We start from the raw sequence: 27,761 nt of genomic DNA on the forward strand, positions 1-27,761 counted from the left end.
CGGAAGGGAGCGACGGAGCGCCGGGGCCGGTTCCTCTCGGTTCCCCGCGCGGCCGGCTGCTCGGGCTGCCCGGGTGGGTACGCAGGCTGCGGCTGAGTCCTCTCCCTTACGCCGGGAACGCTGCGGGAGGGCCGGGCCGGGGAAAGCGGCGTTAGCGGGAGAGCGAGTAGTTCGTGGGGAGTCAGCTATGCTTTCGGAGCTTGGGCGCCCGGTGGGGGCGGACAGACGGCGTTTATCGCACGCGAATCGGCTTAAGGGGTCGAGGCTTTCGTGTTTCCTCCACAAAACGCTGGTGCTTCGGGGGTACGGCCCCGTGTGTGCTGCAGACAGACCGCTACGGGAGCGCGTTCCTGTCAGCCCGTGGCCTTCGCGCTTAGCGGGGCAGCGGCCTGTCGGTCTTTCTTGTGCTGGCGATGAGCTTTCTTGTGCTGGCGATGGCGCCCCTCACTGCGAGAAAGATATTAAGGCCCTGGAACGTGTTCAAAGGAGGGCAACAAAGCTGGTGAGGGGTCTGGAACACAGGCCATATGAGGAGAGGCTGAAGGAGCTGGGAATGTTCAGCCTGGAGAAGAGGAGGCTCTTTGCTCTCTATAACTTCCTGAAGGGAGGTTGTAGTGAGCTGGGGGTCGGCCTCTTCTCTCGTGTCATTAGTGATAGGACCAGAGGGAATGGTTTCAAGCTACGGCAGGGGAGATTCAGGCTGGACATGAGGAAGTATTACTTTTCAGAAAGGGTGGTCAGGCACTGGAATGGACTGCCCAGGGAGGTGGTGGAGTCACCGAGCCTGGGGGTGTTCAAGGAAAGGCTGGATGTTGTGTTGAGGGACATGGTTTAGTGGGAGCTATTGGGAATAGGTGAACAGTTGGACTGGGTGATCTTGAAGGTCTTTTCCAACCTTGGTGATTCTATGATCTTGTGTTCTTATCTCAGTACCACAGACTGGTTAATTTTCCAATCATCAGTGTTCTAAATAAAGTCAGTTGTCTTTGATCCTAAATTGATGGGCCTTTTGAGCAGTACCTGTAGCCTCCAATATGGCAGCCATGTGACACACTGTATCTGACACACCAGAAGATGGTTTGGCTTCCATACTGTGCTACCAAGTCTTAAAATACAACAATTGGTCTCAACTTCATTTGACTCCAAACAAATTGAGTGCTGTCTCTACTTTGATCAGGTATATTTTGCATTTGGGCCGGAAGAACCCCAGGCACCCGTACAGGCTGGGAGGAGTGGTCCTTGAGAGCAGCTCGGCAGAGAAGGACCTGGGGGTCCTGGTGGACGAGAGACTGAACATGAGCCAGCAGTGCGCTCTGGCAGCTCGAAAGGCAAATGGGATCCTGGGCTCCATCAGGAGAGGGGTGGTCAGCAGGGACAGGGAGGTGATTGTCCCTCTCTACTCGGCTCTTGTGAGGCCCCATCTGGAGTACTGTGTCCAGGTGTGGAGCCCTCAGTACAAGAAAGACATTGAGATTTTGGAAAGGGTCCAGAGGAGGGCGACTAAGATGATCAGGGGGCTGGAGCACCTACCCTATGAGGACAGGCTGAGGGAGTTGGGCTTGTTCAGCCTGGAGAAGAGAAGGCTGCGTGGTGACCTCATTGCAGCCTATCAATACCTGAAGGGAGCCTACACCCACGAGGGGAGTAAACTCTTCAAAAGGGCTGACAACAGCAGGACTAGGGGAAATGGATCCAAGTTGAAGGAGGGAAGATTTAGGTTGGATGTTAGGGGGAAGTTCTATACAAGGAGAGTGGCTAGGCCCTGGAACGGGCTGCCCAGGGAGGTTGTGGATGCCCCGTCCTTGGATGTGTTTAAGGCCAGGTTGGACGGGGTCCTGGGCAACCTGATCTGAATGTGTATGTTTGGTGGCCCTGCTAGGCAGGGGGGTTGGAACTACATGATCCTTGAGGTCCCTTCCAACCCGGGTGATTCTGTGATTCTGTGTATATTTATTTTCATTAATGTCTACTTGTCTGATGCTGATAAAGAAACAATCCTGTTTTGATTAAGCGCATTGGCTCTGTACTTAATTATCTGTGAAGAAATATTCTAAAACTGAGAAAAGGAAGCAGTAAAACTTATCAAAGACAAAACTTTCTTCCGTTAATTTCTTTCATATTTGGTGAACTGAATAGAGTTGAATAGTTTCTCCAGGTTTTTTTCCCTCCTTTCTCCGTTCCCCATTAGAGAGCACACGTACAAGTCGTGTATTAGTAATAAAGTATCAAACTTCACCGGTTACTGCTTTAAAAAATACATTTACATTAAGCTCTGAATCTGATTTCTGTTTATGCTGAAGCTAGTTCGAAGAACCTTCTGTCATGTAGGAGGAATTAGGGGGATAATGAATGTGAAATGTACCTAATTTTTTTTCTGGAAATTGAAGAGTTGGCTGCCATGAGCTTAGATTTTTAAGTATAAGGAAAAGACAAAGTGACCTTGACAGTGTCCAGATGTGTATGGGAAAGGGACAGAAAGTGCACATTTAAGTCATGAGAGCGGAGCTAGAAGTTTTGATGAGAGGTAGCATGGAAATGAGATGTTTGAAGTACACAGAGGATAGCCCATGAGTCTTCTGTGTAGGTGAGGATGGCACTTGTTAGAAGTCACTGCAGTGTTTTTCAGTGATCTCAGTTCTGGGTTTTATCCTTCCTGCTTTAAGTAGGCAGGGGGGAATACAATGAATTCATGCACTTTGTTTGCCTAATGATGTAGTCCTTTCACTTATTTATGTGTCAACCCATTGGTTGCAGTGGACTGCTTGTGTACAGAGGGCTCCTTGGTGGTCTGACTGAGGATTTATGGGTTTGAGCTTGGTATGTGCCATACTAAGGGCAATAATCTGCCCTTGTGGTAGCTTCACGATTTGCATTTTCTTTGAATGTGGCTCATCCTTATTCTTTCACTCAGTACGTTTTGTCTTAAGAGGCAAAAAATTGCTGTTTAATTAGGAGTATTAAATGGGAGACAGAGCACAAGTGGTTTTTGTCCTGTATTCACTGCGTTGTGAAGAATCCCAGTTTTATGTTGATATAAATCTACAACGGTTGTAAGTAAGTGCTGTCCTGGCTATATTCCAGTATTGCTGGGAAGAGTCTTTGACTATGTTTTATGGGTAGCAGTGGTGGTTTAGCATGCTGGGTCCTGTTACCTTTCACAGGCATCATGTACATCAAGTTTTGAATGGCAGTCCTGGGAGGAGGTATGCGGATGAAGTAGCTAATGTTGCAATAAAATAATTGTCAGGTAGGGAGGCAAGTTGAACTATTTCTTAGTGTTCCATGCTGGTAGATCACACTGAAAATGATGACAAATACAAATCTGGCCTTAAAATCATAGAATTACTTGAGTTGGAAGGGCCCTTGAAGATCATCAAGCTCCAACCCACTGCCATGAGCAGGGTTACCAACCATTTGATTGGGTTGCCCAGGCCTGCATCCAACCTGGCCTTGAATGTCTTCAGGGATGGGGCATCCGCAGCTTCTCTGGGCAGAAAACCTTGTGGTTACAGTGATCTTGTTCATGCTTTTGCTCTTTCCCTTCCTCCCCTTCCCCTCTTTGTTTTTTTTCTTCTCTTCCATTGCCCATATTCCTCTTTCTTTATCCTCACATTCAAAAATATCATTGCAGCCTGTGTCAGTCTGTTTCCTTTGCAGGAGATGGGGTTGGTTGTCTGGAGAAAAAGATCAGTAAATCAAAAGAAAGGGTTTTATGCAGTTATAAGTGTGCTCTAAATTAATCAGAAGATTTACAGAAGTAGAATTAAGAGGAGTTTAAGCGTTTTGTGGTACTTGAAACTTTTATGGATGCCCCTGTGCAGATTCTGCTAAAAAGCAAGGACACTGTTTGATTTGTTTGATTTTTTTTGTTTGTTTGTTTGTTTTGTATTTTCTTTAGAAAATAAAGGTTGTGCAAGTATAATGTGTGGGATAAAACAGAAGATAGTGACGTGGAAAATCATTCAGTCTCAGCGTTTTAGGCCATATAGAAGTAGGTGGCTCCCTGTTCACCTTAGTATTGTAGGGGAGGATTTTAAGGACTAGGTTTTGTACTGACTACTAAAAAACTACCAGTAAGAGACGTCACTAGCTGCCACAGAGAAAAAGGTATTCAATACCTATAGGCCATAGTACTCAAGTTTAATGAAAAATGTTGATTACTTGTGACCATCATAATGCATATTTTTATGAATTAAACTCTGCTTTTTGTTTTCTAGTTCACTGTGATCATGGAACAAACTCCACAAGAGGTGGTAAGCAGTCTTTATGGTTGTCAATGCAATTGCTTAGTCATATTTTATACACAAAATGCATATAAACACTTTTATTGAATTGTCAACGCAGACTTATAAAAATTAGATGTGAAAATATCTAAATGGCTGTGAAATAGAATTCAGATTACAACAGTGAGTGATTTGTCTACTCCTGGGGAGGCTCCAGAGTCATAACAGGAAAATAACAGAGGACTCTGATCATTTGCCTTAAATTTATAGCTTTTGTTTTCTTGAGGAAATCTCTTATTTCCATTTATTCTGCAGCTGAAAAAGCACAGACATAGAACTAAGATAGACTTTAAAGTGTTCCCTTCCTCTTTCCACACCAGTGTAAAACATTTCTGTAATTTATTTTTTAACAGATGGATTTTTAAAATTCAAATGTAAAAGGGGGGTTTTAAGGGTCGCTTTCAACAGAAAAGCCATAAAAAGTACTTGGACAGGCACCAGCATCCCAGTCCTGTCTCCATGAACTGGGTTTTTGTCTTCCTTTCTCCTAAATTAGCAACTGGAGCCAGTCAACCAGCTGGATTCCAGAGCTTAGAGTAAAGTCATCAAGGGCTCTTTGGAAGCATTTAAGAAGATATTTTCTGAGCTTTGAAAGAACATGTTGTCATTCTTGGAAATATATAGAATGTCGGAGATCTCTGCTTTTGTCAAGCTGCATGATGTTTCAAAACTGGATTTTTAAGTAGTGGGAAAAATAAAATGTTCTGTAAGTAACCCGTGAATGTATCAAATTCGACAACAGAACGTTCTCATCTGTTGAAGGATGAGGAGTCACTGTGACATTCTTTAGCAAAGTAAGAATGATAAATAAATGAAGAAAACATTGTATATCATAGCTTTTAGGTCCCTGGATGATGAAGAATGAAGAAACTCCATATGGAAGGCAGATGCTTCTCTTGCACCCACTCGTTTTAGGAATAAATCTTCTCTCATGATAGGTCTTGTAGCAACACAGTACTGGACTAAAATGAGAATCAATGGCCATGAAGCTTAACATCCATGAATTGTTACTTTATGGGAGGGATCACTTATCTGATCTTTTAATTTGGATTGCTGAGCCTTGTAGGCCTTCACGACTAGGGTGCTGTTTTAATCAGAAGTTATTAAGGAATGCAAGTTTGTTTTATTGTGTGAGGTTTTTTTTTTTTTTTTTTTTTTTAATGGACTCTCATGGCTGGGGATCTTTTAATTCTGAAAGCACTTAGCAGTTACCTAGAAAGAGAGCAAGCATTTGTAGACCTCTTTTGGAGTAATGGGCTCAGCTTAGCAGAAAGAAGGGAAACATAATAGTTGAGGGGTTTTTTGGTATGACTAATAATTACTCCAAGCTCTACAGTATTTGCATTATTACCTGACAAAAAGAAAATGAAAACATATAGAAATAAATGAAATTAACCTAGTTTGCTTCGTTAGCATTAAATGGAAAGTGCTTCTTTTTTTGTTTTGTTTGGGGATTTAATTTTTTTTTCCAGAGGGCCATTCTTTTAAAGCTGTGGAATTTGTGCCAGTGCAGATCAAGAAAACACACAAAGATATTTTTTTTTCTTGAATGCCTCTAAAAAAGAATAAAATGAAAAAACTAATGAAGAGCTGTAAATGTCACATTTATCTCCGAAAACTTTGGCTAATCTTGCCATGGATTGAGTGTTCGCCATGAGGTGGTTTAATTAGAAGTCTTCTCATTTAACAGGCATTCTGTTTTGCCTAGGTAAAAGATCTATAGAAATCAAGATGGGTCAGGAAGAAGAATGGCTGTGTTTTATTTGTTCTGGATTTCAGGTTACTACTCTGTGGCTTTCTTTTAAGATCCTCTGTTATCTGCTGATCTCTGTGAGTAGAGTGAGGAGAGAGGTGAAATGGTCTGTATGACAGGGCTCAGGGCTAGAAGGACTGCAGGGCTTTTCAGTTGTTAGTGGAACATGGGCAGAGTGAAACTGAGCTTTTTCAGGGAAACTAAGATCAGGCACAGGGCAAGAAACAGTGGTGTTGCAATACATTTCCCTCTGTAGAATCATTTTTCCCTGTGCTTTATCAGTGGTACTTTGTTACCCTTTTTCACATGTTGGTTGCTGACGAGTACAAAAGGGGGATTTGCTGGCAACTGGAAGTTGGCTAAATACAGACTTGTTTTTGATCAAGGCCGCAATGGCTATATGAACTTGGCTGAATTGCCATTTGACCTTTCCTGAGAAACTTACTTTGGCAGACAGATGGAGGAAATATGTTACTGGATAAAATGAATGCCTTTGTTTAGTATGGAGGAATTTTAATCTCTTGTTTTCTGCCTGCGGATTTGGAAATCAGGTGTTGGTTGTAATGCATACACCTTGGAATGACTCCGTTCTTAAAAGTCATGTGAGTAGTTAAAGGAAACATGGAATACATCTGCACAGTGTTTTCCCTGAAAACCACTGACTGCCACCATTATTGTACAAACGCTTGTGTGGAAGAAACCTCCTGGACTCTACAACTCTCTGTTGTGAATTCTTCCTTGGTAGATACGATGATGAAAAAACAACTTCTTGTAAGAGTAACAAAGTGTAATGCATTTGTACTGTTAACAGTTGGCCTTTTCTTTCAGATTTTTTTTTCCTTAGGAAAAGAGCGATCGATGATTAAAGTACAAACATAGGGCTTATTCTTCCAGTGTTTTATCTCTCAATTACTGCTTGTTTTCTCATTCCCCCCATTTGGATGCAGGAGGAAGCTGAGCCATGGTATTTTCAGAAAATGTATGCAAGATACTGGAAGCACTATGATTTGTCTGTGCGCTGGATGCGCAGACACCAGGAGGCCTACAGAAAAGCCATGGAGTGCTTTTATCATGTACCATGGCCTCCTTATGCAGCTTCTCCAAGTAGCCGCTACTCAGATTGGGATGGGGATGACCCCCCGTGTACCCACAACCATTTTTCCAACTATAGCCCACGTGGCAGAGCTCAGCAGAACATGGATGCCCGGCCAGGGAAGGAGGATGATGACAGGGAGGAGGAAGAGGAAGACTCTGAAGTGGAGGAAGACTCGGAGTCCGAAGGGGAGTTTGAATATGACCTGAGTAACATGGAGATCACAGAGGAACTTCGCCAGTTTTTTGCCCAAACAGAGAGGCATCGGGAAGAACTACGTAAGTCTGTGCTTGTTTGGTGTTTTCTTGTGCTTTGTAGCCATGCCAATGAGTCGTGGACAGCTGCAGAGTTTACAGGTTGTGTAACAGTTATAGAAACTGGCACTGCAGGTGGACAAGCCAAGCAGATTGAATCAGGCAAAACCACTGGGTACAGTTGAGTACAATTCATTAGAAATAACTGTTTGAAAAATCTTGAAACACTTTCTGTGAGAAAGAGAAAGAATTATGACTGCAAAGAGGAGACTAACTTACTTGTCTAGGAGACAGTATTCTTAAAAATTCTGGGGTTCTTGAAACTGAAGGCTAAATATAGTTAACGTGCTGGATGTTTGAGAGGGGAACCCAGAGGAGGCGCTTCGCTGCATGAACCCTACTGAGCCCTGGGGTAAACCTCTGTGTGTTCTGTATTATGGAGCAGCCATTTTCTTTGTTCTTTTTTTGGCTAACTCAACAGTAAAATTCCAAGACCTTTCTCTTGTCTCTGCATCCCTGAGGTACTCTTCATTCTATACTATACCAGAAGTTTCTCTTTATTTTGCATCTTGATCTGGAGCCAAGTCATTAGGCAGGGGATGTAAGCCAAAGACTTAGTATTTATCTCAGATCTTGATCATCTTTTTTTCTGTGAAATTCCTTTAAAAAAAAAAAGTTTATTGGTATTTATTTCATATACAAATACTGCAGAGAGATTAATGATGTGTTTTTAAAAAGTAGTATGATGAGAACAACTTTTCCCCTTAACTCAAATAGGAAGTACTCAGAATAAATGTTTAATAGGGCTTTCTATGCATACCAAAAGAGGGAAATATTCTAAAAGAAAGAAGAGGATAATAAAGGCAGTGATTGGAAGGGAGAAATAAAAATCTTGTTATTCTAAGGCCTTTGATCTGAGGTATCCAATGAGCTGAGACTCCTCAGCTTTAACTTCATGCTTCTTATCAGTATGGTGCACCATTCCTGTAGTTAGGAAAGGAACGTGAGCCAAAGAGCTCAAGTGGTAGTGTGTGATGTGCTAGCCCTTTCTCTCTGATTTTTCAGCATCAGCTTGGCGTCTTCTTCTGAAACATTCCTTTAGTGAGGGACAGGGTACTTTAAGATGCTTGGCTAATTCTAGAAAATGCAGTACTTTCTTTGATTATTTTTTTTTTTTTAATCTTTATGATTAATGGTGTTTAAAGGTGTGTGAGTGATTAAAGTGGTGTCCTGGAAATGGGGAAATCTGGGCTTACAGATGCTGTTTGTCATGGAAATCCTATGTGACCTTGGTATAGCTGTTCAGTCTATTCCTGACCCCTCACTGCCTGCTCTTGCTAAAAATATGAAAAATATGAAAAATATCCTTTATGATGAGCAGGTGAATCAGGAAAAGGCTTGTGGCTCAGAATGCAGGTTTGACTTCTGTTCCTTCCACCATAGAGGTACTTGGAGCCTTTTGGAATACTTAGGTTTCTGCTCTGTGCCATATACTAGCCTATTTATGGGTAAGTGTGACTTCACTTTCTTTGGGGACAGTGTTCCATATCTTAGTCCAAAGTTAAGCAGAATCTGGCCTTGAGCTACTGCAAGTCTCAGTTTCTTGTCATTTGAAGTTTCTTTGTGGTATGATAAAGCGAGGGTAATACTTGTATGTAATTATTCAAGGCATGAAAAAGTAAACAAGCACTAGATTTAATTAAAGTATAAAAGTGTTACAGAACTCTTGGGTGACTGCTGCTATCTAAATGCTAATTTTACGAATAATTAAAAATATAGTATAAGCTTGTTAAGAAATATTTTTTTCTTGCAGGAGGGAGAAAAAAGTAAAATGGTGTTGTTGTTTTTTTTTGTTGTTGTTGTTCTGTTGAAGTTTCTTGTGTAGCAGAAGTAGCAGGAGGAGGAGAGAATCTTTGTTTCCCTCACTGTATGGTAATGAGCTGATGTGAGATTGTTCAAGGCAGTATCACACAGTGAAGTAGTGTTATTTGTTTTCCTGGGTGTCTTTTCAGAACAAAAAGAAATGAAATTTAGAAGCTCATTAAGGTGCAGTCCGTTACACTGCCATGTTCTATCTTTCATACTGTGCCGAGGAATCCCTGTAGTTCTGTATTGATACTCAAGAAAACTGAGACAATACAAATGCACAAAGGAAACCCATGCTTACTTCTTTCCCCTCTGATAGCTTTTCATTTTAATCCCAAACTGTATGTAGTGGGCTGTCTCACTACCTTAGGAACAGATCTTTAGAGGAACATAGGCATTATAAAGCTCAGCTACACCTGAAGTTTAGGCATCCATCCCTGGGAGAGCCACTGGTAGTGTTAGGTGAGAATTTTAAATTTTCCCTAAACTGGGCATGTCAAAGGAGAATATCAGTAGAGACCTTGGCAATCAGGTGAAGGATAAGCCAGCTGTCAGAGAATGTTAAGGGAAGGCTGTGTCTCGAGTTTCCTTTCTCTGATGTGAATAAGTGGCTGCAGGTGGAGTTCACAGCCTTTGAACCCTCCACCTCGATATGCATTTGCAAACAAACATCTGGCTCGCTCTTCTTTTGAAATGAGTGCTGTGCATGAGTTTGATATGTGGTTATGGGCGGCTTGCTGAAGTGTGAGACATATGGGAGAGGAGCAATGGGCCAAATAGGGAATTTGCGCTTCTACAGGAGACTTGTACAGGTATAGAACTTGGAGAATTGGTTTATTTTTGTAGTGGATGACCACCATTATTCTGTTTTTCAAGACCTGCAAAATTAGGAAGTAGTACACAGACTTAACGCAGCTATTTGGACGTGTGAGTGATGAGAGTTTTGATTTACCAAGCTAATACAGCTGGTTCTCAGCCGTGACCCATGTCTCATCGACATGAGAAACAGTTGTCAAATAGACTGAAATTATCAGACTCTCACTTCTAGTGCCTGTTGAAGAGTCCACTGAAGGTAACAAGGGTCACAGACATTAGAAAAGAGTCTTGCAAACTTTATTTGAAAGATTTAAATAGGCCTGAGATTTAGGTGGGAAAGGCATATGTCTGGGAGGTAAAATATAAGTCTCAATACTAATTGCAAAAAGAAGAGTTTCAAAGAGAAGGAAGCTATTGTTTTAAACCAGCCACAGAAAAGAACTTCAGGTTGAGTTCAGTTTTCAGTACCCATCACAGGCTTACAGGAGTGTGCCTATTCTTCGCAATTTTTGTTCAGTTTCTGGCTGACTTGTACGGTAAAGCCTTCAAAACTGGCAAGCTCTAAGTCTTGCTGCATGATTTAACGCTTAGCAGGGATACAGTTGTTCACAAACAACCTTTTTTTTGTCTTTGAATTCATATCAAATTCCTCATAGTTTTTATATTCTCATCACGTGTTGCAGTCAAGTTATGTGTTCCTGGAATGCCCCAAAGTAATTGTGAGCAGGGTTCTGCTGAGTCTGTATGAGCTCAGACACATTAATGCACCACAAATTTATTCCATATTCTAGATATCCTGTGCACTTGGTTAAAATTCCTTACAGGCAGTTTTGATTTCTTTTCAGTTGTTTACCTGCAATCACAATTATTTAGTGTATCTGTTCTAAGGGGTTTTGTTCTTCATTTTAACTGATGATTCCAGTTCCCTGTGCTTCCGGGGGATGTATTTTAGTAGCACTTAAGTCTTCACTGAGGCTGTTAAAAAGCATGAAATCATTGTTCTGAGTTATGACACCTGTCAGAGGTAGGTGGTGTACTTCATTCTCCAGGTGTCCTAGATATGAGGGGCTGAATGCATTGTCTTATGTTTGCAAGACTTAAAGGGGCAAAAGCAAGAAAGTAAGATTCACGAACCTAACAATTCAGTGAATTGTCTAATTAATGTATTTTATTTATTGCACTTCCAAATTTAGCCTTTGAAATGTGGTTTGTTGTTACGCACTTTTTCTTTGTTCCCTTTTTACATACAAGATGGCTGCCGTAATTGAGCAAATATGACATTGCAAATACATTGAGAACCATTCTGTAGCAGCCAGCAGGCAATGAAAGTGTCTTTTATTTAAAAACAAAAGCAAAGGAAAGTGCTGTCATGTCAGTTCATTACTGTAGGATAATGGTCTGTCAGTTGTTAATGCTGCAGCTCTTTTTTCCATTAAAGCCTGTTTGTATTGCCCACATAGACCCTCCAGCTGTTCCCAAAATAATGTTGTCTCAACTTAAAATTTTTTGTGCCAGATGGAAAACCCTTTTAAAAAAAAAAAAAAAGAAAGAAAACAGATTGCAAGGAAATGCTGAATGAAGATGTTTGTTTCAAATCTGCAATTTGTAGCTTTTTTTCCTTTGGGTTTCAGAAAAAGATGACAGTGGCCATTGCCTCTTCCGTGACAAGGGACTAATGGAATTTTCCATGTGTTATAAACTTGTCTGAATAATACCAGATCCATGAAGTTTTTGGTTTTGTTTAAAGTCTTTGTACTGTGGAAAATAAAGGCTTTTATGCTCATGTTTGTTACCATGCTTTACCAAAAATGAAAGAAATAGATTTTCTCTCTGTTACTCATTTTGCTCTGATAGACTCTAGTAGTTCTCTAGATGACCAGAATCTTTTTGCTTCTTTTTCCCTGCCCTGGACTGTTAAAACAGTGCGCATGGTGATAAACGTCTGCTTGACTCCTTGGCTTGTCAGCCTTGCCATCATACAAATTTTTGCCACTGTGTTTGTAAGCTGCATTGCTGAAGTTTCTGAGAAGAACCTGTGAAATAGTTTCTCCACAATATATGTGGTTGCTTGAGATACGTTTTTGAAGCATGGTGTGTTTTTTATTTAATGGAAGAAGGAATATCTCTTAATGGTGGAACCTTTTATCATGTAGCAGCAGGGTCTTCTCAAGTGCAAGAGCTGGTGCAGCCAACAGAGAGGTTGTTATTATTGGTGTTTGGTAATCTGTGGCAGAAGAATGCCTCCTTGCTGCAGAAACAGAGCAAAGTTCCACCGTTTTTCATCACCTTAGCATTGAAAGGTAATCTGTACTTGCAAAGAAACAAAAAAAGGTTCTGAATTGCATTTGCAGAACAACAGAGTTGGGCACAGTTTTATATCCATTTCATAAAAGAAAAGATGAATACTGTAGTAAGAGTATCAGCTCGGGAACACAGTTATTCCTAGAGAATGTCATTCCTAGAGATAGTCAAGAAAATGGCCTTGGGTCTTGTTGTGTGGACCTATGATTTTTCCCACTAATCCAGCATGTTTTTTGCAACTGGTGGCTGTTATGCTGCTAAAACTTTTAATGGAACAGAGAGACAAGGTGGCTGTGTGCTTCCTGCATCACTGGACCAGATACAGTCAGAAATGAATTTCCTCTGTTGCACGGTCAGGAGGATTTTGTGAGATTCATATATGGAGCTAGGAGTTAGAATATCTGAAGTTGCTCTTATTTGTTTTGTGCCTCAGGCTGAGACTTTTTGGCAATGTTGGCATCTGCTTAAAGTGTGCAAGCAGAGGCCAAGCGTGCAGTGGTTTTGCTGCTGGGATGCTCTAGCTATCACGACCAGGAGTGCTGTAAACCATGCTTCAAGCATGCAGCCTGGGCACTCAGGGGAGCTGGGGCTGGAGCCTGCAGCTTTGTCTGCCCATGGCTGCGCTGCGCTCGTTCTGCCCAAGCACGCTGTGGGTTACAGGTTTTGAGGTGCAGCAGGCTATTTCTAGGGGCATGAGGGAAGCAGCTTGTCTGGTTCAGTGTATTTGCAATGTAGGCATTGCTTTAAGAGGACTGTTGAGGTGTCCGGTGTCTCCATTTTTTTTTTTTTCTTTTGTTTGATGGAAGTGAAGAATGCTTCAAAAGCTGTCTCAGAGTGAAAATATACATTAAACTTTGGAAACCTATGGTTAAGATCTCACCCTTTATTTTTCTGTCTCCATTAGTACAGGGGAGATAACACATACCTCAGGTGGCTTGTTGAGAGGCTCAATATGTTCGCGTTTATGAGAGATATTGAGTACCTTAGCAAGAAGTGAAAGCCTTAAGTGACAGAAGAATAAACAGTGTGGTCTGAGAAGAGTTGTTCATTCCAGGCCTTTTATTTAGTACTGAAGTTAGATGTCACCCCTGCATACATCCTATTGACAACTTCACTGAATGAGTGCAAAATTCCAACTCCTTTTCTCCCAGAGAGCTCTTATTCTTAATAAAATGTCTTATTTTTGAATCGGTGAAGTCTGGCAACTTTGTATTGTTGCTGCTCTTTGTAAATCGCTGCTGTAGTAAAATTCCTCCTGAATGGGGCTTTTTCTTGAGGTTGTGAGGATAAGATGCATGGGACAGACATCATTGCTTCTCTCAGCTGCCTTGCCCCTTACCATCTGCATGCTAGGTCTGCTGTTGGTAAATATTGGTTGTTGGTGGTCTCAGAAAGATGCAGTGAAAACTACTCAATAGTTTGCAGTTGTGTACGTGGGTCTCTTCTGTAGCTCTGATAGGTCAGCTATTAAACTTTCTCTTTACAAGAAATTGGCAATTCATTTTTTAGACAAGCAGAGTGTCATCTCCTGTTTTGTGTCCATGCAGTTTCCGAAGCATGAAGGTATACTGCAGTGATGTACCTGAGCTCCATGAAGCTCAGGTGAAGAGCCACCCTGCAGTCCCCAAGGAATCCCTTCCCAGTCTTCTTGTTAGAGCAAGAACAACTTTCAGAAGGTTTGCTGGGTGAATGCACAAAATCTACTTAAACTGGGAACTGGTCTTGGGTAATTTTCTGAAGTCATGTCTGTCTGCTTGCTTATGCCATAAGCATCTGCAGCTGCTCTGTGGGGTTCCCCCTAGTCTTCTCTTCATTCTCTGTCCCTGTAGGGGAGCCTGCGAGAGCAGCTGCAGCTGCTGTGGAAAAGAGCAGGTGAGATCATGCTGATAGCTCTAGGGAGGTGGTGTAAAAGCCATTCGCTGCTGATCACTGGACTCAGGCAGTCTGTTATGCACTTCTCTATTGCCCTTAAAATTCCTGGATTAGTGATTCTGTCTGAGTGCCACATGTGGCATTTGTAGACCTCTAAATGCATTCAAGTAGGAAAGAGCTCTGACTCAGTTTTGTGATGATAAATCTGAATTCATCCATCTTTAATGTAGGGCTCACAACCCTGTAATTGGGCAGTGGCTATGAATTAAGTATTTTCCAACCCAGTCTTTTTTGTGTCTGCTTAGGGGAGCTGCTGTAGCATGAACAATTAAAGTTTTAAGGTTTATGGTACTTGAGTGAATGCGTTTTAAAGGAGACCAAGGTAGAAATGAATGTAACCACGGTGTGCATTTTTTATGCTCTTTATTTCCAAAATCTGCTCAGAGTCTACAACAGTATGGTGCAACAATACTTCTCAAGCCATTAAAATTTTAGATCACTCTCTTAGAAAGCAAACGTCTTGTATGGATTTGCTTGGAGACATAACTTAGCTCTGCAAGTTTTAATGTGATGTTGCTAAAGCCAAAACTTCAGAGGACCCATTTGCTTTTCAACACCTTTCATGGTTCCTCAGTTTTATCAGAAGCTTCCAGATGAAATTCTTTCCCACTGTAATTAGGGGCTGTGGGTGCTGCATGGACAGAAACTGAGAGTTGAAGGACTTCCTACTGCATGACTCTTGTAGAAACTTACCTCCTTGCATGCTCAAAATTGAGAGATACAGAGGCTTTTGGGCTACTGGTTTTAGAGTTGGGTGCCCTTTATAGAATTCCACCATGGCCTTGGACATGATGTCATTTGGGACTGGATACACAAGAGCTATCAAAATGGATGGAATTTAGCATCATATCCAAAGTAATAATCTTTCCTTCTCAGCCATATGGGGCACAGTGGCACTTACCTGTCTCTCAGGAACACAGAAGTTTGTTGATGTGTCAACACACTAAAAAGTTGTACTGCTAACATATGAAGTGCTCAGCATGGATTGATCCAGCTGTTCATCAGTTACAGCTGTTGTTTTGCTTCCAAATACAAAAACCTGTTTATCTGGATGTCAGAGCTTTCCCTTGATATTTTCGAAGACATTCTAAGCTGTCAAAACACTGTTCTGCTATACATTGAAATCACAGAGACAGTGTAAAATGAAGAATAAATTCTAAGTGGGTATTTTTACTGAAATCATGTATGAAATAAACACCATAGGTGGTATACTGGTGATTGTTACTGTTCACATTTAGCTGAGTAAGAGTCTCTTGGGTTTAATTTCATTTGTAGCTGCTGAAGCCGCGGTTGTTGCTTTAAAAATCAACTCTATATTCACGTGTAAATTTGGGAAACATTGCAAAGGAACGTAGGTTTCCTGAGAGCATGTTAGACCTTGCCTGATCCAGGTCCAGAGGATGTCATTGTGGTAATGTGTTGGAGGAGGAAGTGCTGAGGTGGCAGTTAGCAAATTATCTGGCTGGTTTTGGTGGAGTGTGAGGAGAAGTATCTGCTTTTTCTGATCTTTCTGTTTCTCAGTAGGTAAAGCTGGTGAGCACTGATCTTCTCTCAGTCTGTATACATATTTGGGATGACTCCAACCCACGTGCAAAACCTTGCACTTTGCTATGCTGATCACATTAGGTTCACATGGGCCCACCTTTGGATTTGTCAGTGTTCCGCTGGATGGCATCTCTTCCTTCTACTATGTCAACTGCACCACTCAGTTTGGTGTCATCAGCAAAGTTGTTGAGGGTGCGCTCGAGCCCGTCATCGATGTCATTGATGAAGCTGTGGAAGAGCACCAGTCCCAAGACAGACCCCTGGCTCATTACTGGCCTCCACCTGGATGTAGTGATATAATGCCATTCACCACAGCCCTCGCTCTGTGGCCTTCCAACCAATTCATTATCCACTGAATATTCCACCTTTCAAGTCTCTCTAATGTAAAGATAAGAGTGTGGTAAGGGACCATGTCAAAGGCCTTGCACAAGTCCAGGTAGATGACATCAATTGCCTTCTCTTTGTCCACCACTGACATCACTCCATCACAGAAAGCCACCAGATTGGTCAGGCACAACCTTCCCTTGGTGAAGCCATGCTGGAGGTCTTGGGTCACCTGCTCATCCCTCATGTGCCTTAACATATCTTCTAGGAAGATCTGTTCCATGGTCCTCCCACAAGCACAGAAGTGAGGCTCACCGGACGGTAGTTCCCTGGGTCTTTCTTTCTCCCTTAGGATTTTACTGATGGCTCTCCTCATGTGAAATCTTCCCTTCTTCAAGTCTCTTCAGTGCTTCTTTCATGTGGGAATTGTACCACTGAAGTCATAGAATCAGAATGGCCTGGGTTGAAAAGGACCACAATGGTCATCTAGTTGCAACCCCTCTGCTATGTGCAGGGCAGAGTCACCAACCATGAGACCAGACTGCTCAGAGAAGTCACAGAAGGGAGACATGAAGCTCCTACTTGATGAGTGTTAATAACTTTGTAGAAGCCAGGATGCTGAAAGCTGCCTTTTTGAAAGGAGACAGTACTGAGACCTCTGCTCCAGCAAGGGGCTCTTGAACTACTTGTAGTTTCAAACATTTCCCTTTTGCAAAAGGTATGATAGGTACACATCTGCAGGTTTTCTCTGGCACATTTTCATCTTGTTATTGCTGTTGTGTTTTTCCATGCTAGGCACAACAATTTAACCTTGTGCATTTAAGTAAATCTAATTTAATTTGCTAGAGCAATGATACGATGCTAGGTGAAAGGCAAGTTTAGAAACTGAACTAAGCATTTATTTTGTGTTTTGTTTGTATGCATCCTGGCATTGCTCTTAAACTATTGTGGTGGCTTTGAAGTCCTAATTTGTTAGGTGTTTTTTTAGCATGGTAGCAATGAGAAACTCAGACCGAAAGTTAATTTCCAAAGTAACCCCTCGGCCCTTTCTTTTGTAAGTTTTATGTGCTGATTTCTTTAGTTCCAGATGTTTCTTACAGAATTATTGGTCAGGCAACACGCTGTAGGGATTTGTGTTTTTTATACTAGCAGCATGGAAAAAAATGTACATTTCCTTCTGAGATTAATTTTATCTGGATTGGTGACTGTTAGTTCCTCATGGCTGCAGTGACACTAACTTCTGGACCTGCTGGTTAACTGAAAGTTCTGTTCATAGTCTGACCGTGCTTTCTTTCAAAAAGTTGGTGATGTGGGCACAGGTTGCTTTCAAAAGTCTTTGCTTTGGTAGCTTAGCAGATTTCCCTGCGTATCTTACTGAGTTGCTTTGCCGTATCATAGCACAGAACAAGCTTGAATTTAGCAGTATAGTCTGTGGCTAGAATCAAGGAGGAAATTTAATTGAAATTCTAATGTACATGTTTATTTTAAAAGACTCGTACAGGCTACTCCTTTTTGTTCCCATGGAAGCCCCAAACATTCAGTTTTATTTGGCTGTTGAGCACTATACATCACAAAATACTGTCTTCCCATGCGTGTGCCTACTTTCTATTCAGGACACATACAAAGCCATTAGTGAAACTCACGTTCCCTCACTGTTTTGGTTTGCTTTTAAAGAAGCACTTCTAATTTTGTGTATTTCTTTGTTCAATCTACTCTGGCTGTGCCATGTATGGCTGTGTGTATATATGGATACAGTTATATATAGATTTAAGTAATCCTTCTGTTTACTCTAGCACTGGTGTCTTTGTCTGGCGTCAGCACTGTTGCCATCAACGACAGATTGGAGTTGTTTGGGGGATGGGAGTGCAGAGTCAGCTGGTCTGTATTTAATCTTATTTCTCTAGGCTTGATCCGTACTGGAAGCAGCTGCCAGTGCCTGGTCCTGTATTAATTTCTGCATGGTGGTCAGCAACCTCCCAGCTTTTTTATTCTTTCAGATGGTGCAAACGTACAGTTGGGATGCTTTAGTATCTCTGGTTTGTGTGATACAGTGCTCTGGTTGGTTGCCTTGGGTGTGCCTGTGTGTTTTGTGCTCTCTGTGGCTATCAGATGCACACATATCTGATGCAGAACTGCATTCAGAGCATTCATTCTAGAGAGGGCTTCCTCTTGGGGCTCCATGGAGCCGGCTGGTTGATTCATGTTCATGGGTTTTGCTTCATTTTCTGGTGGAGTATAAAAATATCCCTTCTTAAGGGTTTTGTTGTGGAAGGTGGTAGGAGGAAATAAAAGTTAATGGTCGTTTAGAAGGATGGTAACCGGTGTAGCCTACTGCTAGTGTAAACGTGGACGTGAAGGCTTGTATTGTTTCTGTCTAGGAGCTTGGGCAGTTTGTTCTGGAGACTACAAGACAGCCCTTCTTAGTTTTTAATCCTATTTGTGGAACAGAAATCAGCTTTTTTCATCTCCAGTTAACTGTGCAGCTTTCATCCAGTTACCACAAAAAATTCAAACTTATGTGAGATAATTAATTCTTCATAATTATCAGGTAGGAGAGCATTAGGCTCCTTTTGTAGAGTAATTACACTGAAGCATGATGTGGATAATTATCAGGAGTGGTAAGTACTATTCAGTAGCAAACCAGGGAGTAGAACGCCGTGATTCTAACCTTGCTTCCTGGCTACGTTTTCGTCTTGGTTTCAAAGATAACATCTAGTCGCTTGTTGTCTTAGTAAGTGATCTTGCCCTGTTTCTACAGGAGTTTCATCTTTGAAATTTGTAAAAGTCTGTTATAATAAAGAAACAATCAAACTGAGTACTTCAGATTTGCAAAATCTGTTTCCTGTCTGCTCTGACAGCCTGTTGCTACTGCATCTTTCTTAGACACTCATGTTTCTCAAACTATTTCCTGCTTTTACCACTAAGTTTTCAGTCAGACTGTGGTTCGGCGAACATTTCTTAGTACCAAAGCCAGGTTAGGTTGTTTTTCTTCCCAGCCCATTCACTTCTGCTTCCATGCTGCCATTTTAGTTCAGCTCATGGTGCCAAGACACTAAAGTGTACCAAGATTAAATATAACTGTTTTTTTGTGGGATGCAATGTAGTGCCCCTGGGACGGTTATACCAGCGTCTTTGAGGGGCTTGGGAGCTGGAACACGCAGATAAGGGGAGGAAGATAGAAGAAGGAGCTGCATAAGCTGGTTTTGTAGCCGAGAAAAGAAGAATGTCTGTGGAACCACAGTTCCAGCCTGCCAAGGAGTCACATCTGCTCTTACTTCAAAGCCTGTAACAGAACATTTTCTTTCCTTTTTCTTTTTTTTTCTGGAGAATATTGCATTGCTTGTAGATATACAGGGTGAAATATTCAATTTCTTTTGACTCCTTCCCTTCTCAACTAGCGGATGGAAAAGATGTCAGTATAGGTGTGTGGGTTTTTAACACCTTTGGCATTTGTGGTAACTCTCTTCCACAGTGGTTGTCATTGTGGTGATGGAGAGCTTATCATTGCAGGCAGTTACTTACCCCAAAAAGTCACCTTTATTCCAGAATGGTGTTTTCAAGCCAACAACATGATTTAACTGTGTAGGTTACACTGCTGGTGTAGTAAGATTGTGATTACTTGGATCTTTAATGTTCCCACCTATAGAAACTCTTGCTCCATAAAGCCTTGCACCTGATAAAGAGTGATAATGATTGAGATGTCAGCTTTCATGATAGCTCTGGAAAAATTAAGATCCTTGAGTATCCTGTTGGCAAATTCTTAAATTGAAATCCTTGTTTTGTTAGAATTCCTTTAGGTACAGATTGGGGTTTTCTATATGGTGTGCCTGGTTTATACAAGTACTGGCATAATAAAATGGTCTGATGCTATCACTTCAGAGAAACCGTGTAACTTCACTGTAGAGCTGTTTAGTTTTCTGGAGGAGCTGAAGAATCTGGCATTTTGCATTGAGAAGCCTGTGTGGGCAGAATATTTAACACAGCAGATAGGCTTGTGGGAAGTGGCATTCAAAGGCAGGGAACTAGGAGTCTTTAATCAGTAGGAAAGGGAAGCGTTTTAAATGCTGTTAGCGTGGGCTGCTCAACCTCAGCTCAGGTAGCATTTAAGACAGGATGAGAAAGCTCAGAAAGTGCCCATGCAGCAGTAACAAAATCATTAATCACTTGAAGTAAGCAGACGAATATGTGAACAGGGGTACAGGGGTATAGGTCGATCTGAAAGCATGGAAAAGAAAAAGCAGAACAGAGACTGGGAAAAGTGAAATAATTCCTTCAAGAGTAATGTGCTAGATAGGCAAGAAACCAAAAGTCACTGGAGGCTGTGTGCCGTATAGGGCAAGCAAGGCCTTGGTGTCGTGGTGTAGCTGCCATGGTGCAGGTCAGCATCCTGTAGCACAGCCAGCTGCAGGTGATGTGCACCCAGAGAAGTGGAGACAGGGAGAGCTGCCTTGTGAGAAGTGCTGTCAGCTTGTGTGTGATCACTGGGCTACAGCAAGCAAAGGGCTGAGCGTATCAATACGAGGAGCTAAAAATGGTACAAGATGCCATAGGATGCTGGGTGTGAATTTTTCACTGCCTTCAATGAAAATTCAGCATAGATAGTTACTGGCCCTGCTTTCATCTTCTCTTTGTGTGGAAAAATCTCTTCATGAAGACTTGTCTCCAAATAAGGGAATTTTCTTGCATTTTGGTTTTGAGATTTTTGTTTTGTCCTTTTTTCTGTTTTCCTGTTGTTTTTTTTTTTTTTTTTTTTTTTTTTTTTCTAATAAGAAAAGGATGAATCCCATAGTTGTTTTTTTGATTGCTTCTTAATCTTCTCACAGAATACTAAGAGCAAAGAAGAAAACAACGTGGATCAGACTTAACAGTGTATGACCTTCTTATAAAATAGGAGGAACAAGATCTCTGAGTTTCTGAGAGCCTATAGGGGAAACTGCTTACATCTTGAAGAGCTTTGGTCCCAGTTCCACAGAAAGCATGCAAAATTGTGTGCATATGAAGCCACAAATGCAGTGAATAGCCAAGATGTTTTTACTGTTTATCCTGCTTTTGGCAGCCTCTGAGTATGAAGGTCATTGCCTGCATTCATTCACATTTCTTTCACCTAGTATATCCAAAATTAAAAGCGGATATCCATAGCAGGAAAGAAAAAGTGGGAGGAAAAAAAACTTCTTTTAAAAGGAGGCCTAGAATAATTGATGATGTCCCAGAATGCAGTATGACTTGGGTAGAGATCTTGGTGTTCCTGAAAGGTGAAGAAAAAACTACTTCATGCGCTTGGAAAAAGGTGTCTGAACTGCTTTTGGCCAGTTATTAGCTATGGCTTCGCAGAAGTGGACTTAGAAAGGATAAGTTACTTCTGAAAATTGCTTCGAGGGAGAGGAGAATGTTTGGGAACAAACAGAACTGCCAGTCAAGAAAACGTCAGCAGTTCTTATCCTTGGTATAGCAACCAAACACTGCTGCTGTGCTGTGCCTGCCTTTTGACCGTTTGCAAAATGCTTTTTCACAACAGGGGGAAGTAAAGCTTGCCAGAAGTTGCAACTGAATGCTATAAAGGAAAGCTCTGGTTTTTGGGGGTTTTTGATTTTTTTTTTTTTTGTTTGTTTGTTTTTTGTTTTTTTGTTTTTTGTTTTTTCAGCATGTGTGAAGTGAAGGAGAAACTGCTCAGAATTGTTTTTTTTAAAAAAAAAAAAAAAGAAAAAATTGTTTCACATTTATTGCTTGACAGCACAGTGACAAATTTGGAGTGTGGAGCTAGGATTTGAAAATGAGCTGGGAACTTCATTGCTGTGGGCTGAGAACTAGCTTTTTAATAAACCTTGCTGTCTAATTTGTAGACGAATGTTTGGTGCTTTCTTCACAGAGATTCTTCCCTATTATTGCTATAAACAGCTTACAGTTATATTGTTTTGAGTTGGTTTTTTTTTTTCCATTATCAGAGGCTTATTGTCATCTTTTTGATGAGACAGTAGCTGCAGATGTAGCACAAGTTGTATTGTTTTTAAAGTAATTTTGGAGGTAACAGAACCCAGACTGACTGGAAGTAAGGGGAGTTCTGTTTCCCTGTCCACCAGATGTAATTAGTATGCTTCTCACCAGGACAAAACTTCTTTCTTATCTCAATATTTGGCTGGAAATAACTGCTTTGGTAAAAGCAGTAGCCTACGTCCCCATTTTATTCCATGGCTTCTCTTTACACGATTACCGTGGTACCAAATGGTGCCGGTGCTGACACTTCTCACAGTGGTACCACTCCACAAATAAGCGATGGGAAACTACATCTTCCATGCAACTGCAGTGGCATTACTGGCAACAGCTACCATATTCTGTGCTCAAATTCAGCCTATGCAGTTAAAAGCTGTGGGGAGCAGACTTCTGTCCACTGCCCATGCCCAGACTCTCTTTCTTAGATCTAGGACTGTGTAATATTGTTGCTCAGGGAGTTTTCTGGCCAGTTGCTGTGGAATAGTTAGTTAGGGTGGGAAGTTAATGGCATTATGTACAACTAGTAAAGCATAATGTAAAATGTATGCTTCAGAGGTTCATTAGGTAATTCAGAGAATAGAATTATAATTTATATTATTATTTTGATTGTTAATGTCGGGATCTGTGGGTTTATGAGCCATTCTGTGCTTCGAATAGAGATTGATGCACACTAAACTGTAATCTACTCATCCATCATAAAGCTTCTGCTAGAAACATATTTAATTTCTAAAGAGAAGGATTCATTATATATCTCCAGAGAAATTAACTGTTAAGTGTTACTGTGTGCAGCAAGCTATCAGAGATATTCTCAGGCATGTGAAGAAGCAGCTGTTTCTAGCATGCAGCTATAGAAGTAATGAGTAATTCCCATGGACAGTACAGAAGTAGAAGGGATTGTCTTTGTGACCCAGGAGTCAACAAATGCGGGTTCAGTTCATTGCCCTGCCAGAGTTTTGCTTTATAACCTGTGGCAGGAGATGTTTTTTCAGCATAGATTGTTGGGGTTTGTCAAGGAATATGTAGTATGAGTTGCATAATTTGCAGCAGGTTTGTCCTCTAAGCATGTTACCTAGTTGTGGGCAGCCGGGTGTCCCACGAAGTTTGCTTCCATGCAATCTAAGTAACCTGTGCCACCTGAGCTCTAAGCTGCTCTCATGATGCTGGGCCCTCTGTGGGTGGTGTAAGTAGTTTTAATTAAGACCTCTGGTTGAAATGGCCTCACACCAAGTAAATCTGACTCTTCCAGAAATGCACATGGACCCCTAATGTATATTTCCTCTTGAGTTCTGGCAATACAGCACACTCTGGGGATGTACCCTTAAAGAAGAAGCACTGAAATTGAAGCATCTCTTTGGAGTAGATTGCAGGGGGGTTAGCTCAGTGGTTTGCAGAGGTCCCTTCCAACCTCTATGATTCTATGATTCCAATAGCCCCTCAAGCTCTGCTGTCCTTCCTCTATCAACAGAGAATGGTGGAAATGGCAGGACAGAAGCTTTCCCTGTCCCTCTCTTGACGAGCAGATGCCAGCATTGAAGTTTCTTCTTACACTGTTGAAAATACCTATTTTCTGTGAATGAGGTACAGAGGATAATTCTTTCATTAAGTCTGACAGTTGGCTGCTGCATACAGGGCTTTGCAGTGTAACAATAAACTGCAGATGTTTGACAAGGATATGTCAGGATACTTAGCTTTGGGTTAGGGTTTGCAGATGTCGTGTGTTTGGTAGAAGCTAAATTCATTCTCTGAGGAAGGAGAGAAGGGGTCCATAGCACCGAACATGAGAAGTATGTCCTGTATGTGATTAATGCATCCTGACCAGTGAACTCAGTCCCTCTCATCTGCTTGTTTTAAAAAAAGTGTTCACATTAACAGTGAATAACCATTCCTGTGATGCAGTTTTAGGAACCATCATTTGTTATTGGTAGGTGAAGAAGTTCAGTCCCTCCCAAGTGATTTTTTTCATCGTGTATGAATGTCTCCCATGAGAGAGGAGTCCTGCACATGCTGTGTTTTAACTGCCTAGAGCATTGTTTATTCCTTCAGAGAAGCACTCATGAAGTGAGGGTATCCTTATGTGTGCAAACCAATTTCTTGCTTCAAAATTGGGCTTACTAAAGAGGATTTTTGGCAGATTGGTCCAAGCGTTTCACCTCTCTGAACTGTTCTGAATCCTCTTTAAAAGATGTGGTGCGGGGATATACGTTAGCTGTTGTTTTGTCTTGTCTTTAAAGCAATGACAGTAAAGCTGTCAGTTTTGAACTTTGCAGGTCGTGCAAAATGGATGAGGTTGGCTAGTTTGTCTGAACACAGTGCTTACAGCTGCGTTCCATCGGATACATTTGATGGCTGACACTGGCATGACAGACTGGTTTGTTCATTTTCAGAGAGTAGTAACTGATTACATTTTCTCTTGGCTGTGGTTCAGCTAAAGTTGCACTGTCCTATGCATTGTTTTGTTATCTCAGCTGCTAAGTAATTACTTTGGAAACCAACTCTTACAGGTTTTTTTTTCTTTTCAGGACTTGTGTACATCAGGGAAGAACTGAAGCAACACTAGTTACTACTTTTTATTACTAATAGAGAAGTTTTCTGTGTTTTCCAGGATCATCTTCCCTTGAAGAAGTTAGCAGCAACCTAAATGAGTGGATCTGGGCTGTCTAGACTCACCACAGATTTGAATGTGTAATATTTTAGAAGTCAAAATAAAATATGATTGGATGACTTACTTGTGTTTCTGTTGTCTAGGGAGACAGCAGCAACTGGAAGCTGAGCAACAAGAAATGTACGTGGAGGCTGATCAAGACCTTTACAGAAACATGAAGCGTTCTGTGGAGCCACCTGCAGAAAGACCTGGGGCGAGAAGAATGGCAGAAATGGAGAAATTGTACGGTGATGAAGCTGCCAAAATCCTAGCTATGGAGACTGCCATGCAGCTTATCTTTGATAGAAATTGTGACAAAAAACAGCCCAAATACTGGCCTATTATTCCCCTCAAGCTGTGAGTACCTGGACTGTGCTCTGACTTGGCACAGAGCTGTAGGGACAGTTGCCTCAAGCTGTACTGCTGGAAGCATCAACTGTTCATGTCATTTTTGGATGGGTTTTAGGGCAGGATCCAGCAAAGACAAAGTGATTTTTTTGCCCTATGTTCCTTTAACATCACCTGTTGTGATGGTCAGAATGGTCAGAATTCATTTACATACATATCATTGCCAATTAGTAAAAGGGGGAGACAGTAATTTAACTGTCTGAAGTCTGTTTCACTCATTTGATGTCAGCCTGCCTTGACCATGCAGGTGAGAAATATGACAACATCTATACCTAATGAACTGGAAAAAATTAATAGCAATTACAAAATGAAAAGGACTGTACAAATTGTCAGCTCTTTCCATTTAGGAAACTAAGTAGTCTTAGTTTCTAAGACTAGGTATTCTTTAGTCTTTATATCTTTTTTATATCTCTTTATATCTTTTTTTAATATAGCAGCGTTTGGATCCAGCTTAATGCAACACAGCTTGAAGTGTTGTGTCTCCTAATCTTTTGATTTTCTTCTTTTTTTTAATTTGAGAGCCAGGAGCCCACTGGCCAAGACACAACATATCAAATTACTGTAGCTTGGCCATTTGAATTCTTTTTTCAAATGCATATAATAAAGCAGGAAGTTCTTCTTCAAGACTGATACTTATCTGGCAGGAGTTCAACTCTGACATAAAATTAGATAGGAAGATGTTTTAATGAAGGAGATGGGGAGTTTGGGGGAGAAACTTGATGTGGCCCTGTCTATTATAGATCTGTCCAGCAAAAGAGATCCTTAAGAGGACAAAATGCTTTTTGGGCAAATGCCAACAATTATTTTTGTCATTCTAATGAAAACACCTTATTGGTTTGAAGCTTGAAGGAAGATATATCAGTCTTTAACTGCGAAGCACTGCTGTTACATACTGCTTTGTGCTGAAGATCTGTAGTTTGAGTTAAGCACTATTACCATGGCAGAGCAAGGGAACAGCACACTGTTTTAGATGTGACTGACATTTGTGTGCCTTTGTGCCTTTTATCACAGCAGAGAATGTCACAAATTAACTTCTCATGCCCATTGTGTCTGGTGTTCTCTGCTACAGTCAGCTGAACCAAACCAAATCTGAGGTGCAGTTTGGAGACTTTGTTTTTTCCTAGTAGTTACCATGTTTTTGTAAATCAGCATTTTGAGTTCAGTTCTACCTCCCTCACTCCTCATTAGATGTGAAGAGATGAGTTAAACACTGAAATTAAAATCCCCCAGTGTTCAAGACTTGTTATGGATATGATTGATATGAATAACTTAGGCTTGACACACGAGGGAGGCGTGTTCTGAATTACAGCCCTGCATTTGTCTTAGCTCTTGTTTTTTGTTGGATTTTGTCAGAAATCTGGTATTTTGTATGGAATTCTTTGTTGACCAAATAAATGTTCTTAATGATATATTGTAATTGGTTTAAAACAAAAACATACAGGCAAAACTCCCATACTTCTGCACTCCAGTTCTCAGATCTCAAGCCTTCTTTTTGCTGCTCTATTGGTTAGAGAGAGTTGCGTTAAAACTAGTTACAGTTTTAACACATAAGAAGCACAAAGAGTGTTGACAGGACTTTCACAGGAATGCTGATCAGTGCCATACCACAGAGTATATTACAAAATGAATAGGAGAGCTGTTGCATCTGCTGGGGGAAAACTGCGTCTCCAATCATATGCATAGATTTCTCTGTTTCTCTTGGAAATGTTTCCATTGTGGTGGTGATGAACTTCCTTGTGCAGTGCACTAAAGAAGAAAGAAGGGATGCCTAGGACTGGGCTGTTCTTGATTTCAACCCAGTTCTTACGATGGATGTTTCTGAATCCAACTGGTTCTGCTAGCAGAAGTCCTGATCTCCTAAAGTAGTTGTAGAGACCCCATACAAGACAAACATGGAATTCCTTTCTCACTTCAGATAAAATATACAGGAACTTTCCCTGCCTCTGTTTCTTGTAACTGTTTCTAAGAGGTTTTAACATACGCTGTGAGGTTGGAAATAGAGAGATCTGGATAAAATAAAAAAGTTCTCTAAGAACTATGCACTAAGATTGAGCGAGAGGAGTCCACTGTTGCAGACGGTGTTGCTGCCAAATAATCTTTTTGCTGCTCCCAGATTTCAGGACACAGGCAGTTGCTGGTGGGCTGTATTTTGCTGGTTATTCAGTAGAACCTGGAGATTTTGTGTTACAGCTTATTCCATCTCCTGTGTCATTTTGGAGTTCTAAGAAATATCTCAGAAAAGCATCATCATGGAAGCAAGGTAATTGCAACTCAAAAATGCACATGGAGTCAGAATGTCTGTAATACTTTTCAGTCCTGCATGCATGCTTTATGTTGAAATGCTCAAGTGACAGACCATGTACTCCTTTTTTTATTTTATTCCCCAGTGATGATGGTATGTCAACCTCATGAATAGAATGCAGCCATGATGCTGCAGACTTGATTTTTCCTTCTCCAGAACATCACAGTGTTACTTTCAGCTATACCAACTGCTTGTACAGTCCTGCTGAGAGGAAGTTCTTCATTGGTGGTAGTAGTTGAGCTATTCTCAGCTCTA

General features: G+C 41.2%; 1 protein-coding gene across 5 annotated transcripts; it reads left to right on the top strand.

Annotated features, from left to right (window-relative positions):
* GEMIN8 (gem nuclear organelle associated protein 8) lies at positions 1 to 26,613 on the top strand. 5 transcript variants are annotated; one of them, XM_042810180.1, is made up of 4 exons: positions 1 to 73; positions 4,218 to 4,253; positions 6,984 to 7,407; positions 24,901 to 26,613. In XM_042810180.1, the coding sequence occupies exons 2-4, from the start codon at positions 4,230 to 4,232 to the stop codon at positions 25,155 to 25,157; spliced, it is 705 nt and encodes a 234-aa protein (XP_042666114.1). In that variant the 5' UTR covers positions 1 to 73; positions 4,218 to 4,229; the 3' UTR covers positions 25,158 to 26,613. The 5 variants fall into 5 exon arrangements, with proteins under 5 accessions (XP_042666114.1, XP_042666118.1, XP_042666119.1 ...); XM_042810184.1 differs by having other exon boundaries at positions 4,218 to 4,250; XM_042810185.1 differs by lacking the exon at positions 1 to 73 and adding an exon at positions 1,276 to 1,295 and having other exon boundaries at positions 4,218 to 4,250.
* The last annotated feature ends 1,148 nt before the right edge of the window (positions 26,614 to 27,761 follow it).

This window comes from Centrocercus urophasianus, unplaced genomic scaffold (genome assembly GCF_019232065.1).
Source record: "Centrocercus urophasianus isolate 14NV4802_14NV808 unplaced genomic scaffold, USGS_Curo_1.0 seq_12, whole genome shotgun sequence".
Lineage (NCBI taxonomy): Eukaryota > Metazoa > Chordata > Aves > Galliformes > Phasianidae > Centrocercus > Centrocercus urophasianus.

Bases quoted from the DNA above. Each gene is read 5' to 3' on its own strand.
- GEMIN8 (XM_042810180.1), top strand. From the start codon at position 4,230: ATGGAACAAACTCCACAAGAGGTG. The intron at 4,254-6,983 runs GTAAGCAGTCTT...ATTTGGATGCAG, and splicing joins AACAAACTCCACAAGAGGTG to GAGGAAGCTGAGCCATGGTA. The intron at 7,408-24,900 runs GTAAGTCTGTGC...TCTGTTGTCTAG, and splicing joins GAGGCATCGGGAAGAACTAC to GGAGACAGCAGCAACTGGAA.